Here is a 12,086-nt window from a genome sequence, read left to right as displayed (position 1 = left end):
TGTATTTTCCGATTTCTTCAATTTCTTTTACAGATTTCAAACTACGTCTTGGAGGTCCACGCTAAAGATAACGGTATTCCCATGCTGATGAGCTTCGTGATGGTCAACATTGAGATTTCCGACGCGAATGACAACCCCCCTCTATTTGCCCAATCTAATTACACCGCAGTTGTGCAGGAAGATAAACCCCTCGGTCACATCGTATTACAATTTGGCGTTACTGACGCGGATACGTCGCCCAACGCGGACCCCTACACTTTCGACTTTAGATCCGGTAACGAAGGGGATGCTTTTCGCTTGGAGCAGGATGGAACTTTGAGGACAGCAACAAAATTCAACAACAGAGTAAAGGATAAATATCTTCTACACATTCGAGTATTCGATAATGGTAGTCCACCGCTATACTCTGATGCCTGGGTAGTCATAAAAGTTATCGAAGAGTCTCAATATCCACCGGTCATTACACCCTTGGAGATAATAGTGAACTCTTACATGGACGAGTTTCCGGGTGGTATCATTGGTCGGATTCATGCAACCGATCAAGACCAGTACGATACCCTGTCTTTCGGTCTGATACCTTCATCTTCCGGCCCGAATACTGATCTCTTCCAACTGGACAGTGTCGAAGGAACTCTGGTCGCACTACCCAGACTGGATGTTGGTGAATATAGAGTGAACGTCAGCGTGACGGATGGAAAATTCTATTCGTATTCGATCGTAAAAGTGAACGTTGAACTAGTCTCTGAAAGAATGTTGGAGAATTCGGTAATAGTCAGGTTTAGGGAAGTGAGTCCGGAGGATTTCATTTTGAGCCATCGCAAGGGTTTTATCCGGACTGTCCGTAATGCCATGAATTGCAGACTGAAAGAAGTTATTATAATAAGTGTGCAACCGTCCGCGGATGAAGCAAATGTCATTAAATCCCGAGCAATTCGCCAGGCAGTTCACCACGATCTTGATGTTTTATTCGCGGTTCGTAAGGCTCAGACATTATTGGGCACGGCAGGCTTTTATTCGTCAGAAAGCATCCGAGAAGCCCTCAACCAACATATCGAAGAATTAGAAGAGTCAACAAAGCTGGTGGTCGAAGAGATTGTTAGATTTAAATGCAACAAGGGATATTGCGTCTATGGAGAGTGTCACGACAAAATAAATTTGGACACGGTTCAAATTACTCCTATTGCTACCGACGTTACAAGTTTTGTCTCGCCGCGACATAAGCACAAAATGGAGTGCAGCTGTAAGGAGGGATATGCCGGGAATCACTGCGAGGTTGTAGTAAATGAATGCGCCAGAGATCCTTGTCCACTATTCAAAGTCTGTGTACCAGATTCTTCTATACAAGGCTATTCCTGCCAATGTCCCGAGGGATTTGCGGGACAAACTTGTGACATTGACATATCGAAATGTCACGATGAATCCTGCTATATTCCTCGAAATCCCATTTCATTCAGCGGTAAAAGTTATGCTCGTTACAAGGTAGACAAAGCATTGATAAAGGAAACAATCGAGGACGGCCTTAGTCTCTCTTTACGAATAAGGACCATGCAACCAACCGGCAATCTGATGTATGCAGCTGGTAAAGTTGACTACAACATTCTGGAAGTGGTAAACGGGGTAGTGCAGTATCGCTTCGATCTTGGGAGCGGCGAAGGCCTGGTCAGGGTGAGCAGCGTTTATGTAAGCGATGGACAATGGCATGACATTCAACTGGAGAGGGAGAATAATAACGCCCATGTCACCGTCGATGGAAAACACGTCGCTCATGGGGCAGCGCCAGGATTTGATGATATACTGAATTTGCAGTCTGATGATTTATATTTAGGAGCAGAAGTAAGACAGCACCCTTCAATACTAGGATTCGAGGATGTGCAACGAGGATTTAGCGGATGCATGGACGACGTCAGAATTGCAAGAGTATCTGTACCTCTTCACATGAGCGGTGCCAGCAGTGTTGCTGTCCTGAAACGTTTTGCCAATGTTGAGTTCAGCTGTGACTCTGCAGCACTAATGATTCCACCCGGAGTATGCGGTTCCCAACCATGCCAAAACGGTGGAACTTGTAAAGAGCTCGGGGGCGATAGTTACGAATGTCAGTGTCACGGAAGATTCACAGGTCTTGCATGCGACATTGACACAGATCCGTGTGCTTCGGCACCTTGCTTGTACGGTGGACGATGTAAGGTAGTTGTTGGGGGTGGTGATTTCACATGCGATTGCGCCAGTCCAAATCTGAGTAGAAAGCGATGCGAATATGGGAGATATTGCAATCCGAATCCATGCATCCACAGCGAGGTTTGCGAAGAGGGGAACAATGGTCCAATCTGCAAGTGTCACGGATTTACGGGGGCGCGATGTGAGACTGATATCAACGAATGCGACACCAGGCCTTGCACTAACGGAGGCACCTGCATCAATGAAGTAGGATCGTACAGGTGTATTTGCCCTCCAAATATGACCGGATTGAACTGCGGGAACCCTGCTTATTCGACGCCAATAATGTCCAGTACTTTCAACATTACCTGGGAGCAACTGCTGTGGATCAGTATAGCTATTCTTCTAATTGTGTCCATATTATTAAGTGTATGCTTAACTTATCGGAGAATCAGGATCAAACGTACCAGAGCCAGAGCGAACAACATAAACAACGAGACACGAAAACAAATCGTCCTGAATTCTGCGAGACCACATGAACATGAATTCAAACGTAGCTCAAAGCTGAGCAACTTGGAAGTGATACAGGTAATTGGATTCAACAGATTTCTCTTCATAATTAGTAGACTGTCGATAAATTTATTGCATGTTTCATACAAATACTGAAAAAACTTTCATCGCATATAGTGCAGTTTTTATTGTTTGCTATTGGCTGATTTTAATTTTATTATTTATAGAAGTGTGCTTTGAGTTTAAGGTTTTCTGTGTGATTTTTTCAGAGAGAACCCCCCCAGTGTCCTCCTCGTCCAGCCTCCTACACCCCTAGTTCTAACAATGAGCCCGCACCCTATAGCAACTCCGCTGCGCTCGCTCTAAATAACTTGGATACGCTACGAAGTTATGGTAGTGCTGGAGACGAATTGGAAAACTTCCCTCCCGATTACCTGAGAAACCTGAACCGCAGTACCCCTTTACCTCCCCCTACCCTCACAAACCCCGTTGGCGGAAATGCCACCGGCAGTGATACGGATAGTTTACACAAGTCCACCTGGCAGGAGCAAATGCATCTAGCATCCTTCATCACAGATACCACGAAAATCAAGAATGGTGAGTCCCTGTTGTAGCTTGTTCTTTTAATTTTGCTTAGTGCATGATGGGTTTGCAAATAGCTTTCACACATCCGAAATTCTCTATTCCATTTCAATGAAGCGAATAGTTGTATGGTAAATCCCATTAACACGGGCGTGTTGTTGTGTGTGCACTAACAGACCTGAAACGAGCGAGTCCAGCGGTATCAGAGCTGACCGTTGGAGGACTTCTACTGAATACCCGACGCGGACCTCACGCTGGAGGAGCATCGATAGCTTCTCTCTCCTCCATTGAAGATGATCCTCGTATAGTAGGTGGTGAGTTGATTGATTGACTGATTTCTTCATCTGTGAGTTGCTTCGCCTGACACCCATCCACATTTATTACTATGCTTTCACGCTGCATTGCAGCACTGCGTTAGTAATCGCATGTAGTGTTTCAGAGTACAGTTGTTGTCTGCAATGCTTTTAGGGTATCACTGGGACTGTTCAGACTGGGTCAGGCCAAGCCAGAACCCCCTACCTAACATCACGGAGGTTCCTGGCAGCGAAGTTCCAGACTCATCCAGCTTCCACAGCAATGAGAGCAACGAGTCCAACACTCATCAGCTACCACCAAGTAAGTCATCACACTGCTTCACAGCTTTTGTGCACGTCACATTATACGGTAATATGCATGTCTACAATTATACCGACCCTTATCCATTCACAAGTAGTGAATTTTCCGTTTCATAAGACAAAATAAGCTGAAGATCAATTCCAAACTACATGCTGCTTCGAATAATCAAATCCAGCAAAACCTATTTGCATGCTAAATGCTAAACTGAATCACAAATTAAAAAACACCTCGCTCTGTAATTATGAATGCATACAACTGACAATGAAACAAAGATAAAATGTTGTGCAAGCTCATTGTTTGACTGGATGAGCTCATGGTTTGTCGATGGATTTGTCTTCATCACATCCACATTTCAGTACCATGTGTCTCGTTCCATGCTGTTAACTGCAAGTGAAATTCATTGCGGTAATATTTTATGATACAGAAGCAATTCAACACATGTCCCTGGTTTGTTTTCAGTGCATGGTCCAGTAGATCCATCAAGAGATATCGTGACCCTGGATGAGGACCAGGAATCCGAATATGTAGGAGACTCTGAATGTGGGACAGAATTTTCGGAACATAATTACTGTCCCGAAAGTCAGCGATTGAATCCACTGGATAGTGGGTGTGAAGGAGAGTACAAGTACAAGGACTCCGACAGCTACCTTCGCCATCCAAATTCATATCTACCCCATTATAACATTCATACGGATACGGAGAACGAGACAAATCCGCTGAACGGGCGTCTTAGTAATCTGGAATCTGATGAAGAAGACGACGTAGTGCCTTATGGATTTCCAAGTAGCCGGCGCAACCGATGCCTGAAAGGAGACGACGTAGACGAATTGGGTTCTGTGATAACGACTCTTGAAGAGAGAAATTCGCTCTTGGGCGGAGGAACCAGCAACAGTGATCTCTCAACTAATCTCTGTGAGATTGACGACTCGGAGTACGAAATAACGGACCAAAAACAGAACAGTCGTGTATGGTTACCTGGCAACAGCATCACGCAAACCTCAGTGTGACGCACAGTGAGTTGTGCTGCTAACGGACTAGACGTGATCGTGTTTGTGTTCGTTAAAGAAACACTAGTTGTTCTAAAGAACGGAACTTTGTACATATTACCCTGATAGATAGCTAGGACAGCCCACGAAGGCATACATATAATAATAATAATAAAAAATTAATATACCAACATGATACAATATCAGTAGGTAGGTAGGTAGACACTAATTATGGCAACACAATAATCAGTACCATAACGCGATTATCGTGTATGATAAACTGTAGGGCACATCGAACTTGATTTGTACTTGAACGGCAGGAATGCAAACAGCCTTTTCCAAACTCTATGCTTCCCAACGCAGTTTACGTGAGTATTGATCTATTCTTTCATGAACGAGAGTTCCGAATAGCAGTGACTGCAAATCAACTGCACACGAAAGTTCGCTGCTGCCTTATTGCGATCATACAATGTTAATATGCAACATTTTGAAGATTCTTATGTGTAGCTGGAGCAAGAGTAAATATCATAAACACAGCTAGCTATTTAAGAAACACTCTCGCATATAGTGACATATTCATGTAACAGATGTTTAGAAGAAGTAAGAACTCAAAGAGAAATGAAATTAATCATGATCACGTTGATAGACCAATGACTATAGTTTAAAGATTTATATTATCCAAAATGAAGTGTTCTTTACATTAAACGATATACAATATCGCATACAGCTGAGGATTATAGGCGTACGGGGAAAAGAAAGAAGGGGATGAAATAAGCCGAATCGCGCGCGTATTTTTACTCAATGATGATTAGTAATCAATATTATTTTGATAAATTGTAAATGAACTGATGAACTACTTAATAATAATCATAATAATAACAATAATGACAGGAATAATAGTAGTAGCAGTAGTAGTAATGACAATGATATAATAATGATCATGGTAAGAAAATTAATAATAATCATGATAGTAAGATTACTAATGATGGTAATAATAATAATAATAATAATAATAATAATAATGATAATGCAATTTTATTACAATAATAATACGACGATGTGTAATGAATTACTTTAACATTGTATTACATTGTATGGTATAGGAAAATAATTGAATTACCCTGGTGGCGACGTGCCATTGTATCACAGGCGGTATGCGTATGCGTGAATAAAACACTACTGTATTGAATGCACAAGTTTCTAATTAAGAAAAGATATAAAATATTTTTACTGTGATGATAATAATGTTTGTACGAAGATAGAAAAAAAATGAAAAGTACACTATATGACGTCTTGTATAATAATCACAATGTTAATAATCTAACATTTTATAACTGAATAATTAAAACTACTGCGGCGGAAAATGTTCCTCGCCTGTTGACTACCTATAAAATTATAGAATTTGAGTAATTCATTCATTTCATTTCGTGTAACTCCGTACACCTATTTGTATCAATATTTAGCACCATCCGCCATCCGGTGGGACAATTTATCTAGTTGACGTTTTGGTGCTGCCTAAAAGCTACATCATATTTTAATTATTCCAATGCTCTGATAAGACTGCACGGTAATGTAAGCAATTTGTTGCCGATCATTACACCTTTGCTATAAACATTGCTTTCATAACTCGTTAATTGTATCAGTAATCATTTTATTCAAGTATTCTATCTTATATTTTATACATTTACGAATGGACATTTTGAAACTGCCAGCTCTGAATGCCATATTAAAGAATGCATATTTTTCCAATTATACAAAACTACTTTGTTAAGTATAGGGCTTTACGATAGAATGGATCAGAACAGTTGTAATGATGCGTTTTAATTTTCACCTACTTATATTTGCAGATTTATGAGGTAGGAGGTACAGATAATTGTGTATAAGATTTTGTCTTGACAAATGAAGTTTTATGTTCCTGGTCTGCAATAGACGTCAGCTATTCTCGATTTGTATTTATAGCAAGGAAATAGACGAGTAAGCTGGATATAAATACTATCATTATAATATAACGAATTGATATACAGGGTGATTTGTTAGTTGGCCAGCAGTAAATCGCCGACTCTATTTTTATAAGTTTAGTTCACTTTGACTATTTTGAAATTTTTTTAATACTTTATTTTTATTTAATTTTGCTTTTTTGCTATTTTACATGCCACAGCTGACTGTTACACTTCCAAGCAACCTACGAATGTATACCCATATAATGTATAGTTTCAAATAAACGTGGAGGAATATTCTATATTAGAATGAAGTAGTAAGATTGTATAGTTAATTTAACATATTGTGTCAAATCAATATTGAGTTGACTCTGGAAAATAATCAGACAGCTAGGAAGCACAGTGTACTTTGTAACATTTAATCGTTATAGCAATATTTAAATTGTTGACCCGAATTTGAATCAAAGTTCATAGCATCCAGGGAGTGGTAATATACAGGCAGCTAATGTGAATGTGATTCACTTTAAGCCAAGGTAAGACCTCCAACATCAGGTAATTTGCCGTAATCAACCATTTGCAATTATTTTTTCCAACATTACTGAGGCGATTGGAATTGATTTGCAATTATGTTCTGCACAGAAAATGTCGAAGCGAAAAAATATACTAATATGCCTTCTGTGTTATTATTTTTTAATTATTTTCTCACCCACCCTGAATATTTATAGGCCTATTGATAATGAACATCAACCAGAGTCGGCTGCAATGTTAAAATGTGCGAATAATCACCATTTAGCAATATCTATAACGTTACTAAGACCTATGCCTGTTATCTGTAAAATAAAGACCAAAGTGGAACAAAAAAAACGAAACAATTTGAGGATGGAACAGTTCTCTGAAGAAAAATGAGTTTCCTCCTTGGGTATGCAGTTTAAGTTCACCCTGACACATAGAATACATATCGATATCATGAATTCTTTCAGTGACTAAGGAACTTGACTTGATGTAATAATAAGGCTATACTAATTTGTACAACATGACTTGCTGTAATGAAAATATAAATCTTGCCTATGAAATATTTCCATGCAAACCCTAGATAAGTTATCCGATTCAAATCCAAATAAAGTGGTATTACAAAAATGAATTTCGATCAACTGAAATCATTTTCGTTCGCAATTATCGTCAATCTATGAGACATTTTAATCTACCCCTAGCTACATGCAAATGAAAGCTCGAGGATGTTGGAGTTTGGTTTGGGAGAATTTCATCAAAAACAAGTGTTTAATGTTCTTGTAATATTTTTATTACTTTTTAAGCTATAAATTCATATGGGATTGGAGCAAGTAAGATAGGAGCTTCACGCCCAGAGACGATATGTGCAGCAGAGGGCTGGGCGGGTTGTCTTTTGAGTTGGACCTGAACATTGTTCTCCTTGGCTTCCTTCCTGAGTCGTTCATTTTCCTTGACTCGTTTGAGGAAATCTTCTCGGCACTTCGAATGGGTAACGTGTTCGATGCGGAGGTTTATGCGCTTAGCAATAATACGTCCACGTACTCGCTTATTCACAATGACTCCAAGAGCATGAGGGGTCACATTGAAGACACGTCCAGTCTTTCCGTGATATACTTTGTACGGCATGCCTTTTTGTACAGCTCCATTTCCCTTGATGTCAACGATGTCGCCCACCTTGTACACTTTCATGTAAGTTGATAATGGAATAGTACCATGCTTGCGGAACTTGCGTGAGAACAAGTCCCTGGTACCACGACGATAACCTTTGGAGTTGGTCATAGTAACGTTTCACACTGAAAAAAAATCAAGAGTAAAGACAATTATCATTAACTGAGCCACAATTGATATAAATTTAGGGATAATTAGCAATTTAGGTTGAAATTTATAAATGGCAACAAACAATATCTCTTGGGAAGTAAACAGCAATAAAGGAAAAGTTGCACGATACTTATAACACAGTTATACGACCCAACCTCGAATGTCAAAGCAATAACCTCATAAAATCACGTATCAAATGAATATCGAGTATGAATGATTGATGTACTATTTGACGCGACTAACGCGAAAAAGAAGCATTATACCACCGTACCTCTTGCACGTGGTGAGCGAAATAAGAGGTTAAGAGGCATATAACTTCTATTTACGAAGACCGAGACGCGACACGGAAGACTTGAGTTATTTTGGTAAATGTCTGAAGTTGAAAAATTTTTGAGGACCGTGAAAAAATCACAATATACACCGAAATATGGAGTAACGCCGAAGAAATAGGTGATACGTACCAACGCGCTTACAATTCCGTCAGAGAAAGAACTGCTGAGCGGTATCGAGATTATAGCGCATGTCACATCGATACTCGAAAGAGAAATACGATTATCGATACAAATTTTGCGGGGACCAAATGATTTCAAATGAAGTTGATTCAAATTCAGAATAGCATTGCCAACAATCATATTGCTTGGCTTCAGTCAACGATAATATGATGCAGCAAAGATGAGGCATTCTAAAACGTCCCAACTAATTTATTTCGGAATGAAACTGAAACGTACTCACACGATTCAAAGAAATACACGAGTTCTCCCGGTGAAAAATACAGCGGCATACCATGTTGCGAAAGGATTTGATTTCTGACCACTGACAGACTGAAGGTCATCAAATATTTGCGATTCTTGAGCCAGGAATCCACGTTCAGTTTGTTTATGACCTTTCACTCCCTTTTCTCGTGTTACAGGACAAACTTAGGGCGGTCTCAACAAGCTTTCGCCTGGCATCGAAGCGATTTCGCCTATCATCAAGAACACAAAATTCGTCGGTATATCTGCTTCATTGTTCCTTATATTAGTGAACTGAATGAGAATTGATACAAAATCTATTGTGTAGCCATAATATATCACGTACATTCTAGGATAGTTGTATTTCAATTCTACGAAGCATCTCTAAATATTTTAGTGTAACCCATTTGTTATAAGAAAACCATTTTCTGCGTGAATAAATCCATGTTATGCATAATAATGTGTTGGAATTCATTTGATTCCTTTTATTCACCCATCAGTCAAAAACCCGCAGCATATTAATAGTTTAATTGACATTTGATACAACGATCTTCTTCGTGAGCGACAAGTCATGAAATCAGGCCCTGACTTTGAACGTCTCGTCAGAAACGTATGATAAAGCATGACGACATGCCCATGATAAGGCACCAGGTCTAGGAATACCTCCTCGAGTTTTCTGTTCTCCTGATACGGAAATGAAATTCTGGCCAGAATTCTAATTTTCAGGAACTGCATTCTAGAGCTCCTAATTATTTATTCTTCCTGAAATTAAAGAATAATCAGATGATTAAATACACAGGCAGGCATATGATGAGCCCTTCAATGCACCAGTTGCTCTCTCTTTCATACAATGAATAAATACGCAGAGTGGAACGCATGCACATGATGAGGCACCAATTTTTGGAATACCTCCTCGGTTTTCCTGTTCTCCTGATACCCAGAAAATTTTTTGGCATAAATTTTTTATTTCAGAATACCTCCTCGGTTTTTCTGTTCTCCTGATACCCGGAAAATTTTTTTGGCCTTAATTCTAAACTTCGGAAACGCTGTTCTGAAGCTAGAAATTATTCTTCCCTTTTGTATCCACGATTTATTAAATAAATAAATACATAGGCAGGCATATAATTAGTTTGGCAAAGAATCAGCCGCTCTCTCTATCATACTAGGAATAATCATGAAGGATTGAATGCATGCACATGATGAGGCACCAAGTTTCGGACCACCTCCTCGGGTTTCCTGTTCTCCTGATACAAATCTCCACTTTTCGGCAAACTTTCAATTTTCAGGGCCGGCATTGTAGAGCTCTGCATTATCACTTCCGGTTGAAAGCATGATTGAACGATCAACGACACAGGCATGCATGCAGTCAGTGCTGCAATGCATCAGTTGCTCTTTCTTTCATACTAGGAATGAATCAACAGGGTGGAACGCATGCACATGATGAGGCACCAATTTTTGGAATACCTCCTCGGTTTTCCTGTTCTCCTGATACCCAGAAAATTTTTTGGCATAAATTTTTAATTTCAGAATACCTCCTCGGTTTTTCTGTTCTCCTGATACCCAGAAAATTTTTTTGGCCTTAATTCTAAACTTCGGAAACGCTGTTCTAAAGCTAGAAATTATTCTTCCCTTTTGTATCCACGATTTATTAAATAAATAAATACATAGGCAGGCATATAATTAGTTTGGCAAAGAATCAGCCGCTCTCTCTATCATACTAGGAATAATCATGAAGGATTGAATGCATGCACATGATGAGGCACCAAGTTTCGGACCACCTCCTCGGGTTTCCTGTTCTCCTGATACAAATACCTACTTTTCGGCAAACTTTCAATTTTCAGGGCCGGCATTGTAGAGCTCTGCATTATCACTTCCGGTTGAAAGCATGATTGAACGATCAACGACACAGGCATGCATGCAGTCAGTGCTGCAATGCATCAGTTGCTCTTTCTTTCATACTAGGAATGAATCAACAGGGTGGAACGCATGCACATGATGAGGCACCAATTTTTGGAATACCTCCTCGGTTTTCCTGTTCTCCTGATACCCAGAAAATTTTTTGGCATAAATTTTTAATTTCAGAATACCTCCTCGGTTTTTCTGTTCTCCTGATACCCTGAAAATTTTTTTGGCCTTAATTCTAAACTTCGGAAACGCTGTTCTAAAGCTAGAAATTATTCTTCCCTTTTGTATCCACGATTTATTAAATAAATAAATACATAGGCAGGCATATAATTAGTTTGGCAAAGAATCAGCCGCTCTCTCTATCATACTAGGAATAATCATGAAGGATTGAATGCATGCACATGATGAGGCACCAAGTTTCGGACCACCTCCTCGGGTTTCCTGTTCTCCTGATACAAATCTCCACTTTTCGGCAAACTTTCAATTTTCAGGGCCGGCATTGTAGAGCTCTGCATTATCACTTCCGGTTGAAAGCATGATTGAACGATCAACGACACAGGCATGCATGCAGTCAGTGCTGCAATGCATCAGTTGCTCTTTCTTTCATACTAGGAATGAATCAACAGGGTGGAACGCATGCACATGATGAGGCACCAATTTTTGGAATACCTCCTCGGTTTTCCTGTTCTCCTGATACCCAGAAAATTTTTTGGCATAAATTTTTAATTTCAGAATACCTCCTCGGTTTTTCTGTTCTCCTGATACCCAGAAAATTTTTTTGGCCTTAATTCTAAACTTCGGAAACGCTGTTCTAAAGCTAGAAATTATTCTTCCCTTTT

General features: G+C 39.7%; 2 protein-coding genes across 15 annotated transcripts in view; one reads left to right on the top strand and one right to left on the bottom strand.

Moving 5' to 3' along the window:
• Positions 1–7,091, top strand: part of LOC105691212 (fat-like cadherin-related tumor suppressor homolog) — a 157,736-nt gene extending 150,645 nt beyond the window's left edge. For 6 of the 13 annotated variants that reach the window (XM_048656133.1, XM_048656142.1, XM_048656136.1 and 3 more), the window contains 5 exons: positions 34–2,742; positions 2,934–3,261; positions 3,423–3,560; positions 3,715–3,861; positions 4,321–7,091. In XM_048656133.1, the coding sequence (XP_048512090.1) occupies positions 34–2,742; positions 2,934–3,261; positions 3,423–3,560; positions 3,715–3,861; positions 4,321–4,868 (3,870 nt within the window). In that variant the 3' untranslated portion in view covers positions 4,869–7,091. Of the gene's footprint in view, positions 1–33; positions 2,743–2,933; positions 3,262–3,422; positions 3,561–3,714; positions 3,862–4,320 lie in introns of those variants that run through there. The other 7 variants (XM_048656137.1, XM_048656134.1, XM_048656141.1 and 4 more) reach the window with 6 other exon arrangements.
• A 970-nt stretch (positions 7,092–8,061) lies between these two features.
• LOC105691245 (60S ribosomal protein L21) lies at positions 8,062–9,158 on the bottom strand. Of its 2 annotated transcripts, none has more exons than XM_012409588.3 (2): positions 9,073–9,158; positions 8,062–8,586 (listed from the first exon to the last, which is right to left on the bottom strand). In XM_012409588.3, exon 2 carries the CDS (start codon positions 8,570–8,572, stop codon positions 8,093–8,095), a length of 480 nt encoding a protein of 159 aa, XP_012265011.1. In that variant the 5' UTR covers positions 8,573–8,586; positions 9,073–9,158; the 3' UTR covers positions 8,062–8,092. The 2 variants fall into 2 exon arrangements, with proteins under 2 accessions (XP_012265011.1, XP_012265012.1); XM_012409589.3 differs by lacking the exon at positions 9,073–9,158 and adding an exon at positions 8,883–9,003.
• Positions 9,159–12,086: the final 2,928 nt, after the last annotated feature.

Source organism: Athalia rosae, chromosome 5, assembly GCF_917208135.1.
Source record: "Athalia rosae chromosome 5, iyAthRosa1.1, whole genome shotgun sequence".
NCBI classification, from domain to species: domain Eukaryota; kingdom Metazoa; phylum Arthropoda; class Insecta; order Hymenoptera; family Athaliidae; genus Athalia; species Athalia rosae.
The sequence above is the reverse complement of the archived record's forward strand: the minus strand, read 5'-3'. Positions and strand labels throughout refer to the sequence as shown.

Excerpts from the sequence above, each read along its gene's own strand:
- LOC105691245 (XM_012409588.3), bottom strand. The coding sequence starts at position 8,572 with ATGACCAACTCCAAAGGTTATCGTCGTGGTACCAGGGACTTGTTCTCA.